This window comes from Gymnoscopelus microlampas, assembly GCF_963454915.1.
Source record: "Gymnoscopelus microlampas genome assembly, chromosome: 24".
In the NCBI taxonomy this organism is placed as follows: domain Eukaryota; kingdom Metazoa; phylum Chordata; class Actinopteri; order Myctophiformes; family Myctophidae; genus Gymnoscopelus; species Gymnoscopelus microlampas.
Window position 1 is genome coordinate 19,182,208 of NC_139961.1, and position 27,538 is coordinate 19,209,745.

The following is a 27,538-nucleotide window of genomic DNA, read 5'->3' on the forward strand; positions in this document are numbered from 1 at the left end:
TTTGTTGTCAACCCCCCAAATTGACATGTATTTGGGCAGTGGACCCCAATGTGAAAAGATGTAGTGTCAGGGCCCCCCATGAAAAAGATTTATATTTATGCTGTAACACATTTTTTTTAAGTTATTTGTCTTGTTTGTTGTTCAAGTCAAAGCACCAGGAAGGCTGTACTTGTCAGCCATCTGTTAGCTCAATGGGTTGAGACGCAGTATTCATGATCCAGAGGCCATGAGTTCAAATCCCATTGATGTCTTTCCTATGATTCTTTCCTTTGCAGACTGGCTTCCAGAAGATCAACTGAAAACTACCAGGAAGGCTGTACTTGTCAGCCATCTGTTAGCTCAATGGGTTGAGACGCAGTATACATGATCCAGAGGCCATGAGTTCAAATCCCACTGGTGTCTTTACTGTGATGCTTTCCTTTGCAGACTAACTTCTAGAAAAACAAGTTAAAACCACCAGGAAACCTGTAACTCTCAGCCAACAGCTTAGCTCAACTGGTAGGGCGTCTGTCCAATGACTTGACTTGACTTGAGTGGGTTGGATTCCCACTCGAGTCAAGTGTCCCCGGTAACTTGGGGCAATGGATAAATTGACTGATATCCTTAGTGATGCTTTCCTTTGCAGACTAACTTCTAGAAAAACAAGTTAAAACCACCAGAAAACCTGTAACTCTCAGCCAACAGCATAGCTCAACTGGTAGAGCGTCTGTCCAATAACATGACTTGACTTGAGTGGGTTTGATTCCCACTCGAGTCAAGTGTCCCCGGTAACTTGGGGCAACGGATAAATTGACTGATATCCTTAGTGATGCTTCCCTTTGCAGACTAACTTCTAGAAAAACAAGTTAAAACCACCAGGAAACCTGTAACTCTCAGCCAACAGCATAGCTCAACTGGTAGAGCGTCTGTCCAATAACATGACTTGACTTGACTTGAGTGGGTTTGATTCCCACTCGAGTCAAGTGTCCCCGGTAACTTGGGGCAACGGATAAATTGACTGATATCCTTAGTGATGCTTCCCTTTGCAGACTAACTTCTAGAAAACAAGTTAAAACCACCAGGAAACCTGTAACTCTCAGCCAACAGCATAGCTCGACTGGTAGAGCGTCTGTCCAATAACATGACTTGACTTGAGTGGGTTCGATTCCCACTCGAGTCAAGTGTCCCAGGTAACCGACTATATTCCCTCTTTACTCTAATCACTACTGTGGGACACCAGTGGGATTTGAACTCATGGCCTCTGGATCATGTATACTGCGTCTCAACCCATTGAGCTAACAGATGGCTGACAAGTACAGCCTTCCTGGTAGTTTTCAGTTGATCTTCTGGAAGCCAGTCTGCAATGGTAAGAATCATAGGAAAGACATCAATGGGATTTGAACTCATGGCCTCTGGATCATGTATACTGCGTCTCAAGCCATTGAGCTAACAGTTGGATGACAAATATAGCCCTCCTGGTAGTTTTCAGTTGATCTTCTGGAAGCCAGTCTGCAAAGGAAAGAATCATAGGAAAGACATCAATGGGAGTTGAACTCATGGCCTCTGGATCATGAATACTGCGTCTCAACCCATTGAGCTAACAGATGGCTGACAAGTACAGCCTTCCTGGTGCTTTGACTTGAACAACAAACAAGACAAATAACTTTAAAAAAAATGTGTTACAGCATAAATATAAATCTTTTTCATGGGGGGCCCTGACACTACATATTTTCACATTGGGGTCCACTGCCCAAATACATGTCAATTTGGGGGGTTGACAACAAAACGTTTCAGAACCACAGATTCCAAGGAAACAGCTGTAGGTGAATGGATAGAGTCACTGACTAGTGAGCCGCAGGTAACAGGTTCAAGCCTCAGTTACAGCAGCAAGTCAGGATGTCAAATCAAATAGGTATTATTAGGAGTGAAATGGTTGTGTTTCTTCACCCAAACTGCACTTCACATCAGTTTACATGTACGTTATTTTCAGTGATGAAGACAAACCGCACAGACGTTCACTGTACTTTAGTACATTTTGTAAACGTATGACTCTGAGTAGAGTATAGCCTGACTTAAACAAACAAATAACAACTTAGTATAGTCAGATTATTTTTTACACAACTTACATTTTGTAATCAAACTACCGAAACGAAAGTTGGTCACCACCGAAACGAAAGTTAAATCCGAAATAATCACTAAGTGTGGAGGCCAAAATCGTCCCCCCAAAAACCTGTTAGGAGTACGTTTCAGGCAATTTAGAGTTGATTGGTAGTACTTTGTAGTGACTTTTTTGGTCCCTAACACCACAAATGGTTTACATACTCTTTACGAATGTCTTACGCATCATTTGCTTAACATGAATGATAATTCTAGTAATTGTTTGGTGTCTGCATTCATGAAAGCCAGGTAGTTTGCAACAGGTAAGGAGAAAGTCCACATTAACAGACAGTCATAAATGATGAACTGTCTTCACTTTACTGTAGGGCACATAATAACATGTACAAAGGATTTATAGATATTTTAGGAATGTTTTACAAAGCATGTTAAACATGAACAAACACATTAACAGACAGTTGTAAATGATGAACTGTCTTCACTTTACTATAGGGCACATAATAACATGTACTAAGGATTTATAGATACTTTAGGAATGTTTAACAAAGCATATGTTAAACATGAACAAGCTACCAATAGCTTGTATATATTATGTAACATCTGTTACAAATGATTTAATAATCATTTACAGATGTATTATACATGGCTTATTCATGAATAGTTACTAATACCTTTATAGATGATTTGTAACCGTAGTTATAAAGGTTTTAGTAATCATTTACGAATGTCAATAAACAGGTTGTTAATGATTTGTTAATAGTCTAAAAACTGCTTATAAACGTTTATAAATGCTTTAGAATGGGTCGTTACAAATGATTTAATAATCTTTTACAGATGTATATAAATGGCTTATTCATGAATAGTTCACTACTTACTAATACTTTACAAATGAATTGTAACTGTAGTTATAAAGGTTTTAGTAATCATTTATGAATGTCAACAAACAGGTTGTTAATGATTTGTTAATAGTCTACAAACTACTTATAAAAGTTTATAAATGCTTTATAACGGGTCATTATTGTAAAGTGCTACCATATTATCTGCTTCATATTTATGTATACATATTTGTTTGTTATTTCATCCTAATCTTTTTCAATGTGGAATATATTGTCTAAAACTATAGATGGGCTACATGCAGACCCCACCTTAACACTTGTGTGTTAAGGTGGCCAATCTGACCGATTTTGAGAAACCCGGAGACCGTCATTGTTCTATAGTTAATGGATCATTTGCATTTCACTTTCAGTATTGACATTATGACAAAATTGGGTGGGGGATATATATATATATATATAAGGCTAAAAAAACACTAAAAGTCAACCCTCCCTCCAGGGACCACATTGTGTATCTGAACTCTTACCAGTAAGTACACTGTAAACCCCATCACTCAAAATGCCCAATGTAGGGTTATTAGTGAATATTATTCAGTGTAATATTTCATTTTTATGTTTTTGTTTTTTTCAATTTTCAAATGCATTTAGTAATACGTATATTGAATGTATGAACAAACACAAATACTGTACATTGGACCTAAAATACAAAGAACTTTAACTTGGTTTGGAATTGAAACAGCTGAAATAATATATCAGTATTGACCCATTAACTTAACCCATTAAGACCGGGAAAGTATGTGTCATTTTATATTTGAGCTAAAAATCATTATGTTAGACTTTGGCAATTAAAAAATGGCAGATATACAAGCTCATAGCGCATCACTTTGTGCCGCGCTACGAGCTTGTAGATCTGCTATTTTTGATATATATATATATATATATATATATATATATATATATATATATATATATATTAAAGCGAGCATTTTCTAATCAAATATTAGTTTTTTGGGAGTTTCCTGGAACTAAATATTTTGAGATGGGGGTCCACAGCCAAATACAAATAATTTTGACTTAAAAAGGTTTGAGTACAACTGATAGCAACATATATTTTTTTAAGAAACCTGCTGGTCGCCCTTATAGTGACAAGCTGAGACTTTTGAACCATCAGTAGGTCCTGCTGGAGGATCTCAGGCAGCAGCCAGGCTCATAGGGAGTTAAGAGATCTCATATATAGGCAAGAGCCTGACTATTCAACATTTATTTTTAGAAAAGCAGTAAAATCTTAAACATCAATGTGAAAACTCACAGGTAACCAATGAAGGGCAGCAAGGACTGGTGCAATGTGTTTAATTCTAATGTGCCTCAAAGGCCTGGCAGCAGCGTTTTGTATCAGTTGCAGTCTTTGTATATTTCACTTGCTGATACCCTAATAAACTGCATGGCAATAGTCAAGTCTGGAGGAGATAAAAGCATGGGTGAGCTTTTCTAGGTCTGCAGGGGTAAGGAATGATCTGACCGTGGCTAGCTGTCTCCTTTGGACAAAGAAGCACGATTGAAATAGAATGGATGTACTGCTATATAATCATAATATGTCTTTGGTATGATGTGGAATGTGTGTAGTATGTGTTCTTGGTGTGTTGTAGAATGGGTTCACTACTATATAAACATAATGTTCTGGAAGGATGTAGAATGGGTTCACTGCTATAAACATATATTACTGTATATGTTCTGGTAGGATGTAGAATGGGTTCACTGCTATATAAACATAATGTTCTGGAAGGATGTAGAATGGGTTCACTGCTATATAAACATATATTATATGTTCTGGTAGGATGTAGAATGGGTTCACTGCTATATAAACATGTACTGGTGTGGTGTGTTTGTCAGTTTAGTTCACTTAAGTTATTGTTTTGTTCTTAGTTCCAGACAATTTTGGAATGAATTAGAAGGATGATATATTTCTACACAAATAACCCCCAAAACAAACTGGCAAAGTAGGATGCATCCATACTGTAGATGTCCGCTTGACTGGTCTGTATATCTGACCCTGGAACATGAACCCCTGGATTACTGTTTAAAGTTACATTTGTTAATTGTAACGAGAACTCTGGTCTCAGTTTGAGATCATGTTCAAGGACCACTGAGACTATAAAGCAGAGACATGACATTAAAATACAATGTTGTTATAGTAATACTATGTATTTGCCTCTAGTTCTACTCTACTCTAGTTTGATGGTCATATCAAACGTTTCACTTTGCATGTGTGTCAGCAATAATAATATCAATACATGTTTAAAACTCTGATTTTATTTTGTCTGTTTCAATTGTGACAAAGGTCCTGTAAATCGAAGTCCCACCCCTCTGGCCCCTCCCCAAACAAACGTCATGTTCTGCCAGGCAGGGTGGGGCCGAGGATCAGCAGTCTCATCAAGCAACTCACCACAGATCAGAAGAATGCAGAGATACCAACGGACGACAGCTGTGACTCCACCCCTTCCCTCCATAAAGAGGCCTCTCTCCACTTCAGTCGGTGAGTCAGTTGGTGAAACATGTCATCAGTTTCTCTAGTATGTGAATCTGGATGTGATCAGAGACCACAGGATCCAGCATGCCACACCATAACACTGTTGACCCTGAAACCCTGCCTGCCAGCCAGGCTGTGTAACAAGCCAACACTAGACCCTAAATAAGGGATCGTCAATGCGGCTCATCTGGTCAGCTCACCCTGCCACTAAATTCATTGATGTTTAAAACTTATGTACTTATGTTGTTACAGAGCAAGTAAACTTACATGAAATGGCCATAAAGCCATTAGAAATGCTTAATATAATATTCAAATAACTTTTTTTCCTGCATTTCTTTCCCTCTACACCAAATCTTTAACCAAAAATAGCAGATCTACAGGCTCAAAACACAACGTTTGCTTGTAGATCTGCCTACTATCACATGCCCAGAATAGGGATGCTACATGCTTGGGGGTAGTTGGGTAGCAGTACAGCCGACATGGGATCTGGATTCCACCGTTAGAAAACATTTTGGGGTGATTTCAGAACCCTGTAGGGTTGTTACAACAACTCAAGCGAGAAAATAAATCACCTATCATTACATGCTCAGAATAGGGATGCTACTGCATGTAGCTGAACATGTAGCTGAACATGACGTGTGTGTGTGTGTGTGTGTGTGTGTGTGTGTGTGTGTGTGTGTGTGTGTGTGTGTGTGTGTGTGTGTGTGTGTGTGTGTGTGTGTGTGTGTGTATATCAGGTTTGTTTTAAAAATGTATTGAAATAATAAAACCCCTATTTTTATGACATAGCTGTGGGCCAAGCAGTCTAGAACAGGGTTTGTCTGGCGCTACGTCCTCCTGGTGGGGGCTCCTCACTGGCAAGTGAGCCAGTAGGATACTGTATTGATATAATGACAAAATTGGGTAAAAACATTTAACACATCGGGTGCCAGAGGTGTATTAAAATATTATACGTTCAGTGCCTGCATTTCTTCCATCCACTTACGATGATACGTTTCTTGCTGTAGAAGCCCCGACACGGAAGTGCATGTAAACAAGCGTGCGTGCGAGACGGCGCAGGGTCCCGACTAACGCCTGGGACAATAATATTTCGAACGTGATCCTCCATTACACGTAAAAAAATAAAGGAGTGCCGTTTACGGCACTCCTTTATTTATGCAAAAACGGTCCGGACCGTTTATGGCACTCATTGTGTTAAGAAAATAAAAATAGTATATTTTTTATTACGTTAATGAAAAGTGGGTTCAGAAAGTGTGAATGTATGTGTAGAGCAGAGGAGGACAAACTTTGATGACGTATCTGCACTCTCACCAGTAGTACACTGTAAACCCCATCACTCAAAATGCCCAGAATAGTCACAATGTGGGGATATTAACAAATATTATTCAGTGTAAGATGTTTTTATTTTATTTGTGTGTTCCTTATTTCAAATGCATTTAGTAATACTTGTATGAAATGTATACATAAACACAAATGCATTGGACATAAACGTTCAATGAACTTTAGTAATTAAAGTGGGTCATGTAAACTTGCAAACTTAAAATTGAAACCCCTCATTTCCCCCTCCACAACAAATCTGTAGGAGTAGTGAAAACTGTGTTTAGAAGAAAATAAAAAATGGTGGAACATTTAGTTAGTAGAAATCTCCGCCTATACAATTTCAAAAAGCACTTTATACTCACCGGCAGACAGTATGTCGGAAATCATTGGTCAGAAATCATTGGTCAATGGTCATTTATTTAACAACAGACTGTACATGTTGTGTATGATCTTTTAAATATAACTGGATCCATATTGTGATGATACCAACTACTGTGACTAGTTGACCAATAAATATAATGTTTCATCTTGGTTATCATCCATCCTGTCAGGGTTCATCAGCACAGAGCAGAGTCTCCTGTACCCAGCTGTGTCTCCATGAAGAGTGACACGTCTATGGGTTTACCTCTGGTCTTCAAAGATGGACACCACTCTACTGACCAGAGGTCAGAAATCATACGATCATTGGTCTGACTATTCATACTTGTTGATTTGTGTGTGTGTGTGTGTGTGTGTGTGTGTGTGTGTGTGTGTGTGTGTGTGTGTGTGTGTGTGTGTGTGTGTGTGTGTGTGTGTGTGTGTGTGTGTGTGTGCGCGCGCGTTTTACCAAATTGCCCCATAATAGTCTAAATGTAGGGATATTAACAAATATTATTCAGTGTAAGATTTTATTGTGTATTATTTATTTTACATTTCAAATGCATTTAGTAATACTTATATGAAATGTATACACAAATGCATTGGACATACAAATACAATGAACTGTAGTAATGTAAGTGGGTTATGTAAACTTGCAAACTTGGAATTGAAACAGCTGAAATCAATAATATATCAGTATTTGGATATTGACTCCGGGCAGCATTAAATTACATTAGGGTCTGCATGTGGCCTCCAGACCGCCAGTTGCCAATCTATGGTTTTAGAGAATATATTTCACAGTGAAAAAGATTAAGATGAAATAACAACAAATTTTACATGAAGCAGCTAAAAAATGTTAAATGTTCATTATAAATGTGTATTTCTTTGTACAGTTTGTAAACATGTCTAAAGTGGACAGGGAGTGTTTCTCTGTAGTTTACTGTAGATTATAAAAATAATTTGGGTTTACCTCTGGTCTTCAAAGATGGACACCACTCTACTGACCAGAGGTCAGAAATCATACGATTATTGGTCTGACTATTCATACTTGTTGATTTGTGTGTGTGTGTGTGTGTGTGTGTGTGTGTGTGTGTGTGTGTGTGTGTGTGTGTGTGTGTGTGTGTGTGTGTGTGTGTGTGTGTGTGTGTGTGTGTGCGTGTGCGTGCGTGTGTGTGTGGGCATGTGCGTAGATTATTGGTCTGACCATTCATTATTCATATTTTTTTTCTCCCAAAATATGACATCCAATAACCAGAGCAACATTAATTATAAAACGTGTGTGTGTGTCCTCCACAGAGACCATCAGCAAACTTCCCAGGTTTCCAGTGGTCAGTCTGCTGAGGAACATCAAACAGAAGTGGACTCAATATTTAAGGTGTGTTAATGTACAACAACACCTTTTCTTCATCTGCAAATGAAATAAAAAATGATTGGTTCTTCACAATAGAGACACTTACAGGGAAGTATTTTAGGGCAAGTAGATTGGTGTGAGTACACAGCAGACAGGTGAATTGTTTACCCCTACCTGCTTGTGTTTGGTATTTTGGGGACTCATCTGTGTGTCGGTGTGTGAGGTACAGTGAGGTGCAGTGGGGGGGTATTGGTTGAAAATCAGCAGCACCCTGCAGTTTTGATGTCAACAAGACCCCAGGCGTGTGCTACCAGCCTGCAACAGCAGACCTGGTGTAAGCAGGTACATTGCTATTTTCAGTACACCTTAGTTGTCGGAGGCAAAACCCACATAGACGTCGCCAAAATCACACAAAACCACTTTATATAAATAATTGTATAATTGGTATGAAGCCCTCAAGCTGGGAACCATAATTTAGTATGTATTTAATGTTATGTAACTAATGTGTTATGTGAGAGTGGTAAAATGCTTGTATTTTGTGGTACTCAACAACACTGTGAAGAGAATACAGAAGGCATAAGATCTATATCAGTGTGGCTATCCAGTCTAAAAGCCACTGGCAGCAGGCTGCTAAAAAGCTTTTCCCCGTACAATCTGGCACAACCATAGGCTGTAAATAAATACGGACGAAGGAAGCTGTGATGTCACCCATTGGTTTCTACAGGCCCATTTTGAAGCTACTATTTCAGCGAATTCAAATCCACCACCTTGGAATGTCTGGTCCTGAAAAGCAACCGGAAACAAATACTATTGGCTGGAAGGGCAGCCAGGGCGGGTCTTCACTCAGTAGAACCAGTAGAAGCCCTAGAAGCATTCCCTACTTTATCATATATTTTTAGTATTAATGGGACCATAGTTTACAAAAACACATGTCAAGTATTTATAACAATGTTTATTAAGGTAATACAAGTTTACAGTTCCAGATATATCAACTTTATTTGTTCTACACTTTTTATAATTATCTAGGCCAGGTCAGGAGGCTTAGATTTGTTGTGTGTCTGTGTGTAAATGTTATGTTTTTAATAATTATCTCTGGTGGCATGTGATATTTTTGATCATTCAATTCTAATTGTCTATATTTGCCTTCTGACGTTTGCGAGAGGGGCCTATTTTACAACAATAACAAAAATGGCATTTGTCGCCAAAATGTGTTTCCTGCATTTAACTCATCCTTAGTATCAGGGCATTAAAGCGTCCTGGCTAGGCAAACCAGCCTGGCGGAGATATTCACTCTGTGAAGCACCCCTTTCTAGTTTTGTATACTCTGCTCCTGGTGGTCTGTGTTATATTAGGTGCAGTAGATTTGATGACACAAGAACATCATTTTTTTTGGAGGAAATTACATTTCCAAGGCTGCATGACAATTAAAAAATACACCTACACTGTTCCTCCTACAGGTAATGAAAACTGATTATTGTATGAAGAACGGGCGTAGGGAGGAGTCGAGGCGGAGTCTAGCTACCAGTGACGTATTTCGGCGGCCATCTTAGATAGGCTCGTATCAATAACGACATTGACAGTTACTCACAACGTGTCCTGAACGCACAGTCTGTGTAAAGTCTACAACACATTAAAGGACAGAAGATGGACCGGGCAATGCGTGACAGAGACATACCATAGGCTACAGAGAGAAGCTGAACGCGGACGCAAAGGCACGCTACCTGGAAAAAATGTCATTACATCTGTGCCCCTGTAATGACAGTGCCCAGTCGGAGTCACAATCATTCATTTCATAGACTGGTTCACCTGAACCGAAAATAAAATGTAGTCATCTTGAGTACTGATTATCTATATATTATTATTATTATTATCATTATTATTATTATTATTACCCTTATTATTATATTTTGTGTTTCAGCTGGTTGAAGAGAAACTTGTTACATTTGTGAAGGAAGAGCTGAAGAGGTTCCAGAGTGTTCTGATGACAGATTACCCAGAATGCTTAGAGAGTCAGAGGAAGTTGTTAGACAGTGAGGAGGAGCATAGGAAGAGCTTCAGAGAGGGAGCTCTGAAGACCACACTGCACCTCCTGAGGAGTGAGAAACAGGAGACACTGGCTGACACCCTGGAGAGCAGTAAGAACCTTTTTATTTACAGCTTGAACATAATGGAGAGCAGTAAGCAAGAACGGTTTTAACATTATGGAGAGGACAAAGTATGGAAATATGATATATTTAACTAACTCTGTGGTAAATACATACATTTCTATAAGGAGATTTTTACCTTTCCTAGAAACAATTCATACAGATTAGGCTACAAAATGACTACCTTGTTATTGCTGAGGGAATTCCTACAAAATGATATGACACATAGACACAGACACTCGCTGACAGCACAAATGCTATTACCCTGTCATGCATTTATGTAGGCATGCAATTAACGTATCAGAAATGTAGTGTTTTTAAGACATGTCCCTACAGCCGTGTCTGCTTCAAAATCACCTTGACAAAGTGTGATGGTAAAAATCTGCATGGTGAGCCTTGGGACAGGACTGTGTGCACAACCGGGCAATTAAATATAATTAGCTTTAGTATATAAATAAACATTATACTCACCAGTGAGATTCCTGGCTGCTCGTGCTCACACAACTCAATGAACGCTTCCCCGATTAGTATTTAAATAATGGGGTAGCCATGAATTGTATTTGAATACTGCTAATAATACTAATAATGATAATAAACTGTATTTGTGTAGCACCTTTCATGACATAAAATTCATCCCAAAGTGCTTTTCATAAAAAGATCAACGAAAGAAAAGTAACACAATATTAAACAAGAACAAATTAAAAGGAGGCAAGATCAAAGTTAAATCAATACAAGAAAATAGCAAGAACAAGACACAAATAAAATGGAATCAACTAAAAGCAAGAGCTTGTTACAGGCCGCATAAAAGCAGAAAGCTGCTTCGCCATGTTTTTTAGAATTCATGTTTGGCACCTTGAGGAGGCCAGCACTAGATTAACTATCTTGTCTGTATTTGCCATTGTCCCACCATACATCTACCAAAACAGGAAGGAATTGGTTAAGTAATAAAGCAATTCTCTTCCTTGATTTGAATGGTTGCCTGCAGCCAAGTGTGACATTGATTAGCCGTTAGATACCACACCTTGTATTAAAAAGTTTAGAATAAAAAAATGCTGTGCAAAATGCTACATGCAAGAGAAAAGTGCACACAAGACTTGCCTTACCATGAAAATAATGATGTTGTTGATGACACATTTCTAATGAAACATGGCCCCCCTAATGCATGCTTTATGTTTAACCTCACTAGAGGCACAGTTAAAGATGATTGTTTGTCAAAATACTTTACTCCTAAATAACTATCTAAAAAAACGACTTATATTCTGCACCTTTTACATGAAAACAATATTGAAATCATCTTTAGCATCTCATTGAGATTCCATAGCTTAATGGGTAGAGGGGCTGACTGGGTAACAGAAGGTATCTGGTTTGATTTCCAGCACTGGCAATTTATTGAGGTGTCCCTGAGCAACACACTTAACCCCTAACTGTTTCCCCCTGAGCTCATGTCTGACAAATAAAACAGACTTTCCCCTGTGGAAGGTAGGTCTAAGCTAATGCTAAGTATTATTATTATTATTATTATTGGTGTTTTCCTTTCTTTCTTTTTTTTTAGAAACCCTTGCTGTTGTCAATCAACAACAACTCAAGTCTAATCTCAGGAAGAAGTGTGAGTGTTTATCTGAGTGGATTGCAAAAGAGGGAAAGCAAAAAACACCTCTGAATCAGATCTTCACAGAGCTCTACATCACAGAGGGAGGGAGTGGAGAGGTCAATAAAGAACATGAGGTCAGACAGATTGAAGCAGCATCCAATAAACCAGCTAGACCAGAAACTACAATAAAATATGAAGACATCTTTAAACCTTTACCTGGAACACATGAACCAGTCAGAACAGTGATGACGAAGGGAGTGGCTGGCATTGGTAAAACTGTCCTAACTCAGAAGTGCGCTCTAGACTGGGCAGAAGACAAAGCCAACCAGAACATCCACTTCATGTTTTCATTAGCTTTCCGAGAGCTGAATTTGGTGAAGGAGAATTACAGCTTGGTGGGACTTCTTCATAATTTTTTTGATGGAATCACGGATGCAGACATCTCCAGCTGAAAGGGGTCCCAAGTTGCATTCATCTTGGATGGATTAGATGAGTTTCGGATTCCTTTAGACTTCAAGAACAATGAGATTTTGACTGATGTCACAAAACCAACTTCAGTGGACTTGCTGCTGACAAACCTCATAAAGGGGAACCTGCTTCCCTCTGCTCATATCTGGATAACCTCACGACCTGCAGCAGCCAATCAGATCCCTTCTGAGTATGTTGACAGGGTGACAGAGGTGAGGGGGTTCACTGATCCCCAGAAGGAGGAGTACTTCATGAAGAGATTCAGTGATGAGAACCAGGCCATGGCATTCATCTCACACATCAAGACATCACGGAGCCTTCACATCATGTGTCACATTCCAGTGTTCTGTTGGATCACTGCTGCAGTTCTGGAGGACATTTTGAGAACAGAGGAGAAAGGACTGCTGCCAAAGTCCCTCACTGCGATGTACCTCCACTTCATGGTGGTTCAGTCCAAACAGAAGAATGTCAAGTATCATGGCAGTGCTCAGGCAAATTCTGACGGGAATAGTGACCTGGCCATTCTGTCTTTGGGAAAATTGGCTTTTGAACAGCTGGAGAAAGGTAACTTGATCTTCTATGAAGATGACCTGGAAGAGTGTGGCATCGATATCAGAGATGCGTCAGTGTACTCAGGAGTTTTCACGCAAGTCTTTAAAGAGGAGTGTAGTTTGTACGAAGTCAAGGTGTTCTGCTTTGTTCATCTGAGTGTTCAGGAATTTCTCGCTGCTCTTTATGTCTTTCACTCCTTTGTCAACACTGGTGTCAACGTACTGTCTGAACAACAAAAAACCTCCAAGTGGTCCAAGCTGTTTGGAGACAAACCTAAGTTAGATGACCTCTACCAGAGTGCTGTAGACAAGGCCTTACAGAGTCCAAATGGACACCTGGACTTGTTCCTCCGTTTCCTGCTGGGCCTCTCAGTGGACACCAACCAGACACTCCTGCAAAGACTGTTGAAAAAGATGGGAAATAGGTTCCCAACCAATCATGAAACAGTTAACTACATCAAGAAGAAGATCAGAGACAATCCCTCTCCAGAGAAAAGCATCAATCTGTTCCACTGTCTGAATGAGCTGAATGATCATTCTTTAGAGGAAGACATCCAACAGTACCTGACGTCCGGAAGTCTCTCCACAGACAAGCTCTCTCCTGCTCAGTGGTCAGCTCTGGTCTTCATGTTGCTGTCATCAGAAAAGGAGCTGGACATTTTTTTTTTTTTTTTAAAGATTTGTTTGTGGTAGATTTTTATTATTTTTCATTGAAGAGGGACAGGGAAAGTAGTCTGACAGGAAGAATGGGGAGAGAGATGGGGGGAAGACATGCAGGAAAGGCCGACGGGAACGGGACGCGAACCCGCGGCACACTGCTATTAAGGATTTTCAACCAGGGTGCCTAGACCGCGACGCCACGGTCTAGGCCAGGAGCTGGACATTTTTGACCTTAAGAAATACTGTGCTTCAGAGGAGGCTCTTCTGAGGCTGCTACCAGTGCTTAAGGCCTCAAAGAGAGCTATGTAGGTGCACTGATGACTTGACACATTTCATATATTATGTGATTTTATTTTCCAGAATATAATATACAAAACATATTGTCACTAATACTTCTCCAGGCTGAGTGGCTGTAACCTTTCAAAGAGATGCTGTAAGGAGTTATCATCCGTTCTCAGCTCCAACTCTAGCCTAAGAGAGTTGGACCTAAGCAACAATGACATACAAGATTCCGGCGTAGATCTGCTCTCTGCTGGATTGGGGAGTCCAGACTGTACACTGGAAACTCTGAGGTAAGTATTCCTGAAACTGTGTTGAACAGGTGAATATTTAAAGTAAGCATGTGAAGTTTATTCTGATAAGTAGACAACCATTTTGTAACAGACACGATAACTTTCTATATTTAATGCAAGACCATTTGCGAAATTTTTCACTGTGTGTGTGTGTGTGTGTGTGTGTGTGTGTGTGTGTGTGTGTGTGTGTGTGTGTGTGTGTGTGTGTGTGTGTGTGTGTGTGTGTGTGTGTGTGTGTGTAGGTTGTCAGGGTGTCAAGTCACAGAGAAAGGCTTTTCTTCTCTGGCCTCAGCTCTGAAAACAAACCCTTCCCATTTGAAGGTGTTGGACGTGAGCAACAATCATCCAGGAGACTTAGGCGTGGCCCAGCTTTCTGGTGTTCGGGAGGATCTGTGTGTGAATGTCCCCATCTCTTTTTTTCAGAACTGGCCTTTAGGCTGTAATTACAGTAAAGACCTTATCCTAAACATACAGATATGTTGTCTGTAGATCCATGCTCAGAAAAAAACAATAAAAACAATTCCACACATAAAATAAGTTAATAAACTTAGAAATACAGGACATTTCAAACAAAGCAGCACAAAATAACGTAGCATTTAGAATATTGCTTAAAAGTATTTGATTACAAATTAGATGCATTATTAAAGGGATATTACACTTTCAAAAAAATGTTGGGTCATTTTATCGTCTACTCAGGCTTTAGTGAGCCCCCCAGACAATTTTTAAGTTTGCTTGATTCAGTATTTAGATTATTGATATTCTTTTTACCAGACACGCCCCCTTCCTATACAAACCCATTATAACTTTAAACTCTATTTTTAACATGTTAGATTCATCAAAAACACCCGTCCTTGGTCCTGGTGACTCATCCTGCCCTCCTAATACGTGAGGGGGGCGTGTTTTTTTCGATTACTTTTTTCATTTATTTTATTTAATGTTTTTATTGTTTTCATTTTCCCCAAAAAATATTACAAATAAATGAAAAGAGTAATAAAAAAAAACAGTCTCCTCACGTATTAGAAGGACAATATACACATACACGTTGTAAGCTTGTAGATCAGTTCATGTGATTGATGACGTTTTTTTGCCTTTTATGGTCTTAAATGGGGCGTGGAACAATGCAAATGATCTCCACGCGAGTGTGCATGTAACCTATGAACAAAAAACCTGTGGTCCGCACAAATCAAGGATCTGCACCCCATTTGATGAATAGCACTTCAGAATTGATGTATGCAATATACACAACCCTTTATACACAAGGCCCATTAGTCACACATTTAGCAACTTTATTGTAGTACATCATGTCAGTACACTGAACACCAGACAATATGAGCTGTCACCCACAGCCTTGATGTCACTTAGTGCCAATAATGATCTACCAGGTTTAGAGTAGGAAATCCTTTTCTCAATAATACTGTGATGCTGTACTGTATTGTTTATTGTTTAATGGTTTAAAATCATTGGAAGTCATTGGGCCTGATTCACTAAGCTGGTCGTAAATAACGTGTAAATAAAGTTACTATTAGGAGGGTGTATTTTCTCTAAGCAAAAACGGACGGTTGCCAGCTGATCGTAAAATCTCAAGCTTGTTCCTGCATTGTTCCACGCCTCTTGTCACACCATAAAAGGCAACAAGAAATGAAATATCCAATTTCAACTTCACCGTGCTGAACAGCGTTGCCATGTTATTTATTATAAGCGACTTTGGGCTTGTTTGGGGTTGCAGTTTTTTGGGCTTGTTTCTAAAGTGTAGTTTCTTAGTTGGCCTTGTTTCTAAAGTGTAGTTGCTTATTTGGGCTTGTTTCTAAAGTGTAGTTGCTTATTTGGGCTTGTGTCACAAGTTTTTAATTATTTTAACCGGTGGTTCCCAAATGTTTTCATGTCATGGACCCCCAAATTAATATGTATTTGTTCCTAACCCCCATCTGAAATGTTTTGTGCCAGGGAGCGCCCCATACCAGATTTGTGTTTAAATGTTAAAAAAATATTCAAAATATTCACATTTTATTTCAAGATTTTTTTGAAAATATCAGATCTACAAGCTCTAGAAAATATCAGATCCACAAGCTCTAGAAAATATCAGAGATACAAGCACTGGAAAATAGCAGATCTACAATCTCTAGAAAATAGCAGATCTACAAGCTCTAGAAAATAGCAGATCTACAAGCTCACGACGTGTCACGATGTGACATGTTGAGCTTGTAGATCGGCTATTTTCAATGTATACAGTATATACGTTTAAAGTGCCCATAATGGCCTAGTGCCCTATAGTTGCTTCTTTTGGGCTTGTTTTCCTATGGACGTAAACAGCTTAGTGACCCCCCCCCCCCCCCGTTTCTGTTTGAATATGTAGACCTGACTTTGTCTCTCCTCCATCCTCAGTGTCGAACATGGTGGAGTGTGTTGGCTGGAACGAGGTTTAAGGAAGTGCCCAATAAGTAAGTATGTATTCTGTTTTATTCATGATATCAAAGCAGCACACACCCAGCTATTTAGATGAACAGCTCATACACAGCAGCATGTGACATTCAGTTATTCACATCCTACTCTGAATGAAGATGTTAATAACATCATTTGTAGGCTAATACAGCTAATACTGTGTTCATGATATAATGTGTTTTATGCAGATAAAACAGATAAAATAAAAAAACTAATTTTAATCTCTCTCTCAGAGAGAGAGAGAGAGAGAGAGAGAGAGAGAGAGAGAGAGAGAAGAGCCTGGAAACCCTCAGCAATACAGTGTATTAAAGTGACTTTTGTTACACTGACAAACACACTTTTTTCAATGTTTCAGCATGGCTGTTTACCCTCCCTGATTACACTTGCATGGGCTTGAAATTGACCATGAAATGGCACTGTGTTATATGGTAGATTGTTACCCATTATACACACACACTGCCATTATAATAATGTGTCAGTCGTCTTACCATTGAAGATTGTCAATGTAGGCTATTGCATCCATCATGATATGGACTCCACTGTTGACTCTCTGTTTTCGATAGTTTGTTAAAGTTCCCAAAGACCCATTTAGTTACGGGGCCATGCTCTGCAGAGCAAGGATCCGTTTTGCTATTGGCATTATTCTGTTTCTTCTTCTTGTGCCGTTTTTGCCAGTTCTGGCACAACCGTGCATACGCTTTTTACGAAACTCGGCCATATGGTAGATGGTCATGAAAAACGAACAAGAAATAATTCTCACACTCATTTGTCAAAGGGTGGCGCTACAGCGCTCAATTGAAAATGCCAACTTTGTACAGGTACAACTCATACCCTGTTTGACCTACAGCCATGAAACTTGGATACACATATGTGTCTCCTCATGCTGAACAACTTTCACACTCTGACTTTTGACCTCTGACCTTTAGATCTCCCACCATTTTGAATTATATAAAATCAGTCATTGCTCTTAAAAGCTTCATTCTTTCACTTACGGAAAATCCGCCGCTAACATTTTGTCGATAAAGGTCCTAAGTTCATGTGTAAAAGGTTTTGTGCAGATTGCTCAAAAACTATTGCAGTTTTATGACAATTATTCATCTGCGCCTAACACACACATGCAGACTCACATTTGTTTGAAACTTTGCAGTAATGTAGAGGGTCATTGCAAATATCACTTAAACCAACTTACTCCAATTGGCCTAAGGGGGGCGCTATAGCAATTGTTTTAACATGCAAACTTTAAACAGGCATGAGTCATACCTCGTTTGGCCGAAAGTCGTGAAACTTGCTTACACTTATGCCTTGACTCATGAGGAACACATCTATCACTTTGACCAGTAAGCTCCGCCCTTAGATTGTCCGCAATTTTGAGCAGTTTGAAAAACACTTAAACCCAGGATTTTTCAGCTATTTGCTTGAAACGGTATCACCTTATGAACTCCTTTTTCAATAGATCAAGTCTGTTGGTCCAATGGCTTCTCGCTTAAGTGTGTGCCTTACAACCTCACGGTCGCCAATTAATGCATGTGCAATTGTTAAAGATAACCTGAAATGCTTATTTGAGAGTATGTATTTACAATGTATGACATACTTCATTGTGAAAATAGCCGATCTACAATCACACAACTTTTCAGATAGCAACCCTTTGTGAGCTTGTAGATCGGCTACATTCACTAGTTTTTGTTCCGAGGAGACAAACAATGTCTTTTGTGGTAAATGGTTTGTGAACCAGTGATCTAGAGTAGTTTGGGACACAGAGGCTTGGTTCATAATGGACGGAAATACTAGATGTCAACAGATACTAACAGGGAGGCCATACAGCTCAATGAGAAGAGAGGCAGCCTGTGACTCTGTAAGTCACTGGTTCGATCCCTGTCCCCGACAATGTATTGAGGTGATCATGATGTGGCATTCTTAGGTTTACACATAGTGTTTCTTGAGGATAGGCTTAGGCGTTGTTTTACTGAGGTTAGGGTTAGTGAGGGTTTAAAATGCTCATGTTAATTGCATGGTCTTCTTTCTCTCAAGTTCAGTCTTCTATGTTTCTATGGCTTATTGTGCATATTACTTATCAATGCTTCTTTCTTTCTTCTCTCTGCAATCACTGGCCCCGTATTATCGCTGCTTGCAGCTATATTTTGACTTGACGTCCTCCCATCCACTCAGTTAACATATGATCTGAAACAAGCATGAGCTGTGATTGGCCAGTCGTCGCTTCGACTGGCAGTTCTGCCTTGGTGTGACTTCTACCATTTTAGTAGGAAGGGGCGTCGCCTTCCTGAATTCAGCTAATCGCAAGCAGGTAGGGGCGGTGCTAGAATGATTAAAATATCTACAAGCTCATAACGCATTGCAGCGTGACACGTGAGCTTGTAAGTCCTGCAGCACACAACAGTGTGCGTGACTGACACAGTAGGCGGGCGGTCCCCAGGTGAAACGATCCATAAAGGGAATGTTCTCTTACGTGTTTGACGTTCCTACCTGTGCGACACTAGAGCTTGAATGCCTGGATGAGCCTCATTGTCTCCCCTTTACATAGTAATACAGTCAAGCCCCTAGCAGGGACCCCCCTGAGTCTATAAAGTTATGGAAGGGTGTTTGTTATTGCTTACAAATTGAACTTTATCATTTTGTGGGACATACTGTACTATGCTATATAGTTGTTGTTTTTTAAGTTACATAGTGCCGCTTTAAGCTTGGCCCCCTATTTAAATAATTTAATTGATGGGGGGAGTCATTTTGGGGGTGAAATACTAAAAACGTAATTTATACTTCAGTTATTTGAAAATAGCCGATCTACAAGCTCACAACGCGTCGCGTTGTGAGCTTGTAGATCGGTGACCTGTGTGACCTGTATGTTTTATCTTCTAGTAGCTTATTGCTACTTTTGCTTAAGTAAAACTGGTAAATGATCCGGCCGGCCTGGGAATTAAACCAGTCAGGCATTAGAGCCTATGTGGTACACGTCCTAAACACCCACATTATAGTTATTTTTGTTTGTTTGTTTGTTTGTTTGTTTGTTTGTTTTTTTGGGGTACCGATAAAGTGATAAGGGCGCGTAAAGTGATAAGGGCGCGTACCACATAGGTAGTGGTAAAGAGTAACTAAGTACATTTGAGTATTGTACTTGAGTACAATTCTGAGGTATTTTTACTTTACTGGATTATTTCCAATTTTCAGTACTTTAACTTCTACTCCAGTGGTTCTCAACATTTTAAGAACGTGACCCCCCAAACTAATCATATTGGGGACCCCCCACCTGACAAGCACTTGTCTTGGAGTTGTAGGAGTTGAGGCATTACATTTTGTTTATCTCTGTTCCACAGATAAATATTGTGAAAGCAGCAGATCTAAAAGCTCACAATGCCTTCACGACACAAGGCGTTGTGAGCTTATAGATCTGCCTCTTTCTTTGGTAAATTGGCAATATGGAGTCTTTTTATAGTATAGTTTGTTGGTTACTTTTCACGCAGTAGCCTAATGGTCTTTTTTCTTTTTTTCCCTCTTCATTAAAAGAGGTATTAAAAGTCCTTAACCCATTTAGACCGGGGAAAGAATCGGTGTCATTTTTAGATTTCTTTGGCTATTCAAAAATAGCAGATACTGTATACAAGGGCAGGGGGGGCACCGAGTGCCGCGCTACGAGCTTGTAGATCTGCTATTTTTGAAAAATCTTTTAATTTGTATATATATACATATTTTATTTTTTTTGCAAAATATGTTTATTGCTTTTTTAGACATACAAAATACAAACATATAAACAAACAAGAAATAATAAGACAAAAATACAGCTCAGACACAACATTCATAGAGTAAATAAAAAACGTGTATGAAGATAAAAAGATAAGCAAGAACATCAAAGGGCACATCTCCCGGCCATCGAAAGTCTCCCAACAAGTAAAGGAAAGACACCATTTACAATAATTTAAGATGTGTGAAAACACCAGTTACCGGTGGCACAAGGACACTAGCCAGGACAAAATGCTGGCCTACAAGAAGGCTAGGGCTGGTATGGGAATCCCCCAAGCACAGTGGCGGACAGCGTAGGTCCAATATAAGATAGATATGGATCTCAGATTGTAAAAAGTGTCCAATTTGGAATGCAACATACATGTAATGTATTCACAAGGGATACAGTCCATCACTATATTATGCCATGCTCCTATGCATGGAGCATCGACCTTGATCCAGAACAAAATAATGTTCTTTCTGGCAGCGAACGTTAGCGAACGTTCACACAAGACCAGGGGCAGTGAATGTAATTACTAGTCTGTCTTGCATTTAAAACAAAATGGGGATGCACTGGCATCCATTTTATTTTTTAGAGCAGGGGTTATATGAACACGGTGTAGTATTCTGAACTGAATAGATTGTGTTCGGTTACAGACCGAAATCTATTGGTTAACGCAAACATTTGCAACTCCAATCTTTGATCTGGGGATTCTACAAATGTCTTCTAAATCCAGTTTTCTGAAAAAAACGTATGTATACTGTTACTCAGTGGTGCTTAAAACCTTTTTCATGTCAAGAACCCCAAAATGATTATGTATTTGGCCGTGGACCCCCATCTTAAAATGTTTTGTTCCAGGGACCCCCCAGAAGCAAAGATTTGAGTAAAAAATAGCGGATCTACAAGTTCATATAGCGCGACACTCGGTGCCGCGCTATGAGCTTGTATATCTGCTATTTTTTAATAACCAAAGTATAACATATGGATAAAGTGATTACACGGATGCGTTCCCGGTTTGAATGGGTTAAACTGTCACTTTATAAATATGCAGATACCCTGTATACAGTTATACTGCATGTTTGTTTGTTTGTTTACTGTTGAGTGAGAAAACAATGTTGCACATTAAGCAAATCATCTGGGGAAAATTATCCCCACAATCCCCCCCTGGGGGTCCCAACCCACAGGTTGAGAACCACAGTTCTACTCCACTACATCTCAGAGGCAAATATTGTATTTTTACTCCACTACAATTACCTGAAATGTTTAGTTACTTTGTAGATTTTGATTATTATTACAAAGCATACATTAACCACTTTGGCTATTTGAAAATAGCCGATCCACAAGCTCACACCGCGTTGCATCAAGGATTTTTGTATGCACTTTATACATTTGAACCCTTGTACTTTTACTTTTGGTACTTTAAGTATATTTTGATTCCAATACTTTTACTTGTAACAAAGTATTTCTACATTGCGGTGTTTATACTTTTACTTAAGTAAAACATGTGAGGACTCAACTTGTTTTTTGCAAGCTGATGTGTCCACCACTGAGTGGAATATCAAAACACTTTTTGACAATCATTGTCACATTGTAGCTCATTTAGTGTAGATTCTAGGCTGGGGTTCTGCAACACTGTTATTTGACACATGTATGGCGCCCTCTATGGGTTTAAGTTAAATAGCTTTTTCCACTGCACTGTGTAGAGGCCCCTCAATATGTGATAAAAGGAAAGGCCGTCGCCTTAAGTATATTTTGATGACAATACTTTTGTATTTTTGCTCAAGTAAAACCTTTAATGTAGGCCTTTTGCTTGGAACAGAGTATTTTTTTATCTTGTAGTAGCTTATTGCTACTTTTACTTAACTAAAACAAATATAATCTGAGTACCTCTTCCACCACTGGTAAATGGTCCGGCCGGCCTGGGAATTGAACCAGAGATTTCATGTCAGGCATTAGAGCCCATGTGGTAAACGTCCTACGGTCCTAATCCAAGTGGTTAGGACATGTACATAGGTAGTGGTGGACAGTAACTAAGTACATTTACATGAGTACTGTACTTGAGTACAATTCTGAGGTATTTTTACTTTACTGGAGTATTTCCAATTTTCAATACTTTTACTTCTACTCCAGTGGTTCTCAACATTTTAAGGATGCGACCCCCCAAAATACTCATATTGGGGACCCCCCACCCTGACAAGCACTTGTCTTGGAGTTGTAGGAGTTGAGGCATTACATTTTGTTTATCTCTGTTCCACTGATAAATATTGTGAAAGTAGCGGATCTAAAAGCTCACAATGCCTTTGTGACACAAGGCGTTGTGAGCTTGTAGATCTGCTATTTTCACAATATTTGCCTCTTTCTTCGGTAAATTGGCAACATGGAGTTTTTTATAGTATAGTTTGTTGGTTACTTTTCACGCAGTAGCCTAAGGGTCTTTTTCTTTTTTTTCCTCTTCATTTTAGAGGTATTAAAAGTCCTTAAACTGTCACTTTATAAATGTGCAGATACCCTGTATACAGTTATACTGCATGTTTGTTTGTTTGTTTACTGTTGAGTGAGAAAACAATGTTGCACATTAAGCAAATCATCTGGGGAAAATTATCCCCACAATCCCCCCCTGGGGGTCCCAACCCACAGGTTGAGAACCACTGTTCTACTCCACTACATCTCAGAGGCAAATATTGTATTTTTACTCCACTACAATTACCTGAAATGTTTAGTTACTTTGTAGATTTTGATTATTATTACAAAACATACATTAACCACTTTGGCTATTTGAAAATAGCTGATCTACAAGCTCACACCGCGTTGCATCAAGGATTTTTGTATAAACTTTATACATTTGAACCCTTGTACTTTTACTTTTGGTACTTTAAGTATATTTTGATTCCAATACTTATACTTGTAACAAAGTATTTCTACATTGCGGTGTTTATGCTTTTACTAAAGTAAAACATGTGAGGACTCAACTTGTTTTTTGCAATCTGATGTGTCCACCACTGAGTGGAATATCAAAACACTTTTTGACAATCATTGTCACATTGTAGCTCATTTAGTGTAGATTGTAGGCGGGGGTTCTGCAATACTGTTATTTGTCACATGTATGGCGCCCTCTATGGGTTTAAGTGAAATAGCCTTTTTCCACTGCACTGTGTAGAGGCCCCTCAATATGTGATAAACGGAAAGGCCGTCCCCTTAAGCATATTTTTATGACAATACTTTTGTATCTTTACTCAAGTAAAACCTTTAATGTAAGCCTTTTCCTTGGAACAGATAATTTTTTATCTTGTAGTAGCTTATTGCTACTTTTACTTAACTAAAAAATATATAATCTGAGTACCTCTTCCACCACTGGTAAATGGTCCGGCCGGCCTGGGAATTGAACCAGAGATTTCTTGTCATGCATTAGAGCCCATGTGGTAAACGTCCTACGGTCCTAATCTGAGTGGTTAGGCTACCTATGTACAATAGGTAGTGGTGGACAGTAACTAAGTACATTTACATGAGTACTGTACTTGAGTACAATTCTGAGGTATTTTTACTTTACTGGTTTATTTCCAATGTTCAACTCTTTTACTTCTACTCCAGTGGTTCTCAACCTTTTAAGGACGCGACCCCACAAAATAATCATATTGGGGACCCCCCACCCTGACAAGCACTTGTCTTGGAGTTGTAGGAGTTGAGGCATTACATTTTGTTTATCTCTGTTCCACAGATAAATATTGTGAAAATAGCTGATCTAAAAGCTCACAACGCCTCGCAACACGAGGGGTTGTGAGCTTGTAGATCTGCTATTTTCACAATATTTGCCTCTTTCTTTGGTAAATTGGTAATTTGGAGTTTTTTATAGTATAGTTTGTTGGTTACTTTTCACACAGTAGCCTAATGGTCTATTTTCTTTTTTTCCCTCTTCATTTTAGATGTATTAAAAGTCATTAACCCATTTAGACCGGGGAAAGAATCTGTGTCATTTTTAGATTTCTTTGGCTATTCAAAAATAGCAAATACTGTATACAAGCTCGTAGCGCGGCACCGAGTGCCGCGCTACGGGCTTGTAGATCTGCTATTTTTGAAAAAACGAGAAAATATGTGCAAATCTTTGAATATATATATATATATTTTTTAAAGCAAACATTTGTAACTCATATCTTTGATCTGGGGATTCTACAAATGAAACGTTTTCTGAAAAAAACTTACGTTGCTACTGTTACTCAGTGGTGCTTAAAACCTTTTTCATGTCAAGGACCCCCACAATAATATGTATTTGGCCGTGGACCCCCATCTCAAAATATTTTGTTCCAGGGACCCCCCAGAAGCAAAGATTTTAGTAAAACATGTTTCCTTTAAAAGCTTTTTTTCTAAAATAGCAGACATACAAGCTCATAGCGCGGCACTCGGTGCCGCGCTATGAGCTTGTATGTCTGCTATTTTTGACTCAACTTGTTTTTTGCAAGCTGATGACTTTCACCCCGTACATTTCAAATATAAATTGTGCTTTTGACTTTAACCACTTACTGTAAACCCTATTTCAAATGTGAAAATAGCAGATCAACAGGCTCAGGTTCATGCTTTGTGAGCTTGCAGATCTGCTATTTTCACTATTTTAAGAATTCAATACAGCAATGCATCGATATGAACAAATACATTGTACTTGGTAATTAATTCTTTTGAGTAGGCTAGGCTACTTGAGTATTTACTTGAGTATATACTTGGGTCCACCACTGGCTCTGATGTCTGACAGTGAGTCTCTGGTTTGATTCCTGAGCCTGGTGGCTGCTTTGCTGCATGTCACTCCTCTACTCTCTGGCTGTTTCCTGTCTCTCTACTGTACTATACAATAAAAACATATAAATACATATATAAATGAATAAATAACACACACACACACACACACACACACACACACACACACACACACACACACACACACACACACACACACACACACACACACACACACACACACACACACACAAGCAACAAACTTGTACATATGCAACGAACTTGCATATGAACTTGTAGATCCGCTATTTTTTAAAGGGAAAAATGTTTTACTCAAATCTTTGCTTCTGGGGGGTCCCTGGAACAAAACATTTTGAGATGGGGGTCCACGGCCAAATACATATCATTTTGGGGGTCCTTGACATGAAAAAGGTTTTAAGCACCACTGAGTAACAGTAACAACGTACGTTTGTTTCAGAAAACTGTTAGGATTTAGAAGACATTTGTAGAATCCCCAGATCAAAGATTGGAGTTACAAATGTTTGCTTTAAACAATAGATTTCAGTCTGTAACCGAACACAATCTATTCAGTGTGTGTGTGTGTGTGTGTGTGTGTGTGTGTGTGTGTGTGTGTGTGTGTGTGTGTGTGTGTGTGTGTGTGTGTGTGTGTGTGTGTGTGTGTGTGTGTGTGTGTGTGTGTGTGTGTGTGTGTGTGTGTGTGTTCTGTACAGTGTCACTGCATCATTTCAGATACATGTCTAACTTGTATTACTGTGTGCAGCGTTGCCAAATTCTGTGAGAGAAACAAGCAACCAGGTCTAGGAAAACCAGCCCAAAAGAAGCGACTATGGGCCACATGAGCACTTTAACATATACATCAGCTATTTGAAAATAGCAGATCTACAAGCTCACAACGCGTCGCGATGCGACGCGTTGTGAGCTTGTAGATCGGCTATTTTCGAATAAAATATTGCGGGGAAATTATAATAAGCAGATCTGGCAACCCTAACTGTGTGTGTGTGTGTGTGTGTGTGTGTGTGTGTGTGTGTGTGTGTGTGTGTGTGTGTGTGTGTGTGTGTGTGTGTGTGTGTTTTCTTGAAATTGTAGCCTGGGAACAGAAAAACTCCCCTCAGTAAAATATATGTATTATTAAGTTGTATTTGTTTGTAAACTGGTGTTGTTTTGTATCTTGTTCTCTCATCAGATGTGTGTGAACTCACACTGGATCCAAACACACCACCCTGGTGCCTCTCTCTGTCTGAGAACAACAGGAAGGCGACACGTGTGGAAGAGAATCAGAAGTATCCTGATCACCCAGACAGATTTACAACCAGGGCACAGGTGATGTGTAGAGAGAGTCTGATTGGACGCTGTTACTGGGAGGTAGAGTGGAGTAGAAGGGTTTCTATAGTATTGACATACAGAGGAATCAACAGACAGGGTGATGACAGTGTGTTTGGAAACAATGACAAGTCCTGGACTCTGTTATGTGATGGTGATGATAACAGCTACACTGTGTGGCACAATAAGAAGCCCACTGTCCTCCCTGTCAGTCCCTCTGGCTCCAACAGAGTAGGAGTGTATGTGGACTGGCCTGCTGGCACTCTGTCCTTCTACAGCATGTCCTCTGACACACTGTCACTGACACACCTGCACACCTTCCAGACCACATTCACTGAACCCCTCTATGCTGGGTTTGGGTTTGTGGGGATTGGCTCCTCAGTGTCTCTGTGTCAGAGAGAGGAGGAGGGTTAGGTGTGACTCCTCAGTGTCTCTGTGTCAGAGAGAGGAGGAGGGTTAGGTGTGACTCCTCAGTGTCTCTGTGTCAGAGAGAGGAGGAGGGTTAGGTGTGACTCCTCAGTGTCTCTGTGTCAGAGAGAGGAGGAGGGTTAGGTCTGGCTCCTCAGTGTGTCTGTGTCAGAGAGGAGGAGGGTTAGGTGTGACTCCTCAGTGTGTGTGTCAGATGTAGGAGGTACAGTATACATGATACACAATACACAATTCAATTCAATTCAAAGGGCTTTATTGGCATGAGAAAACATACGTTTACATTGCCAAAGCAAAAAGCAATACAAAAAGCAATACACAATGAACACTGTACGCACGCACGCACGCACGCACGCACGCACGCACGCACGCACGCACGCACGCACGCACGCACGCACGCACACACACACAC

General features: G+C 39.5%; 2 protein-coding genes and 1 pseudogene across 12 annotated transcripts in view; all 3 read left to right on the forward strand.

Annotated features, from left to right (window-relative positions):
- LOC311041106 (uncharacterized protein) overlaps window positions 1-27,538 on the forward strand; it is a gene marked incomplete at its 5' end in the record, with an annotated part of 231,405 nt that overhangs the window by 88,671 nt on the left and 115,196 nt on the right. For 6 of the 10 annotated variants that reach the window (XM_084051585.1, XM_084051580.1, XM_084051588.1 and 3 more), the window contains one exon: window positions 7,326-7,439. The exons of 3 other annotated variants lie outside the window; for them this stretch is intronic. In XM_084051585.1, the coding sequence (XP_083907711.1) occupies window positions 7,326-7,439 (114 nt within the window). Of the gene's footprint in view, window positions 1-7,325; window positions 7,440-8,106; window positions 8,142-27,538 lie in introns of those variants that run through there. One more of the 10 variants, XM_084051582.1, reaches the window with a different exon arrangement.
- The window catches only part of LOC311041000 (protein NLRC3-like), a gene marked incomplete at its 3' end in the record, with an annotated part of 132,132 nt that overhangs the window by 57,877 nt on the left and 46,717 nt on the right, over window positions 1-27,538 (forward strand). The gene's annotated exons all lie outside the window — the stretch shown is intronic.
- Window positions 8,450-27,114, forward strand: LOC311040999 (protein NLRC3-like; annotated as a pseudogene). Its single transcript, XR_014602955.1, has 5 exons — window positions 8,450-8,506; window positions 10,401-10,617; window positions 12,179-13,925; window positions 14,298-14,468; window positions 26,631-27,114. The product of XR_014602955.1 is annotated as a protein NLRC3-like (transcript).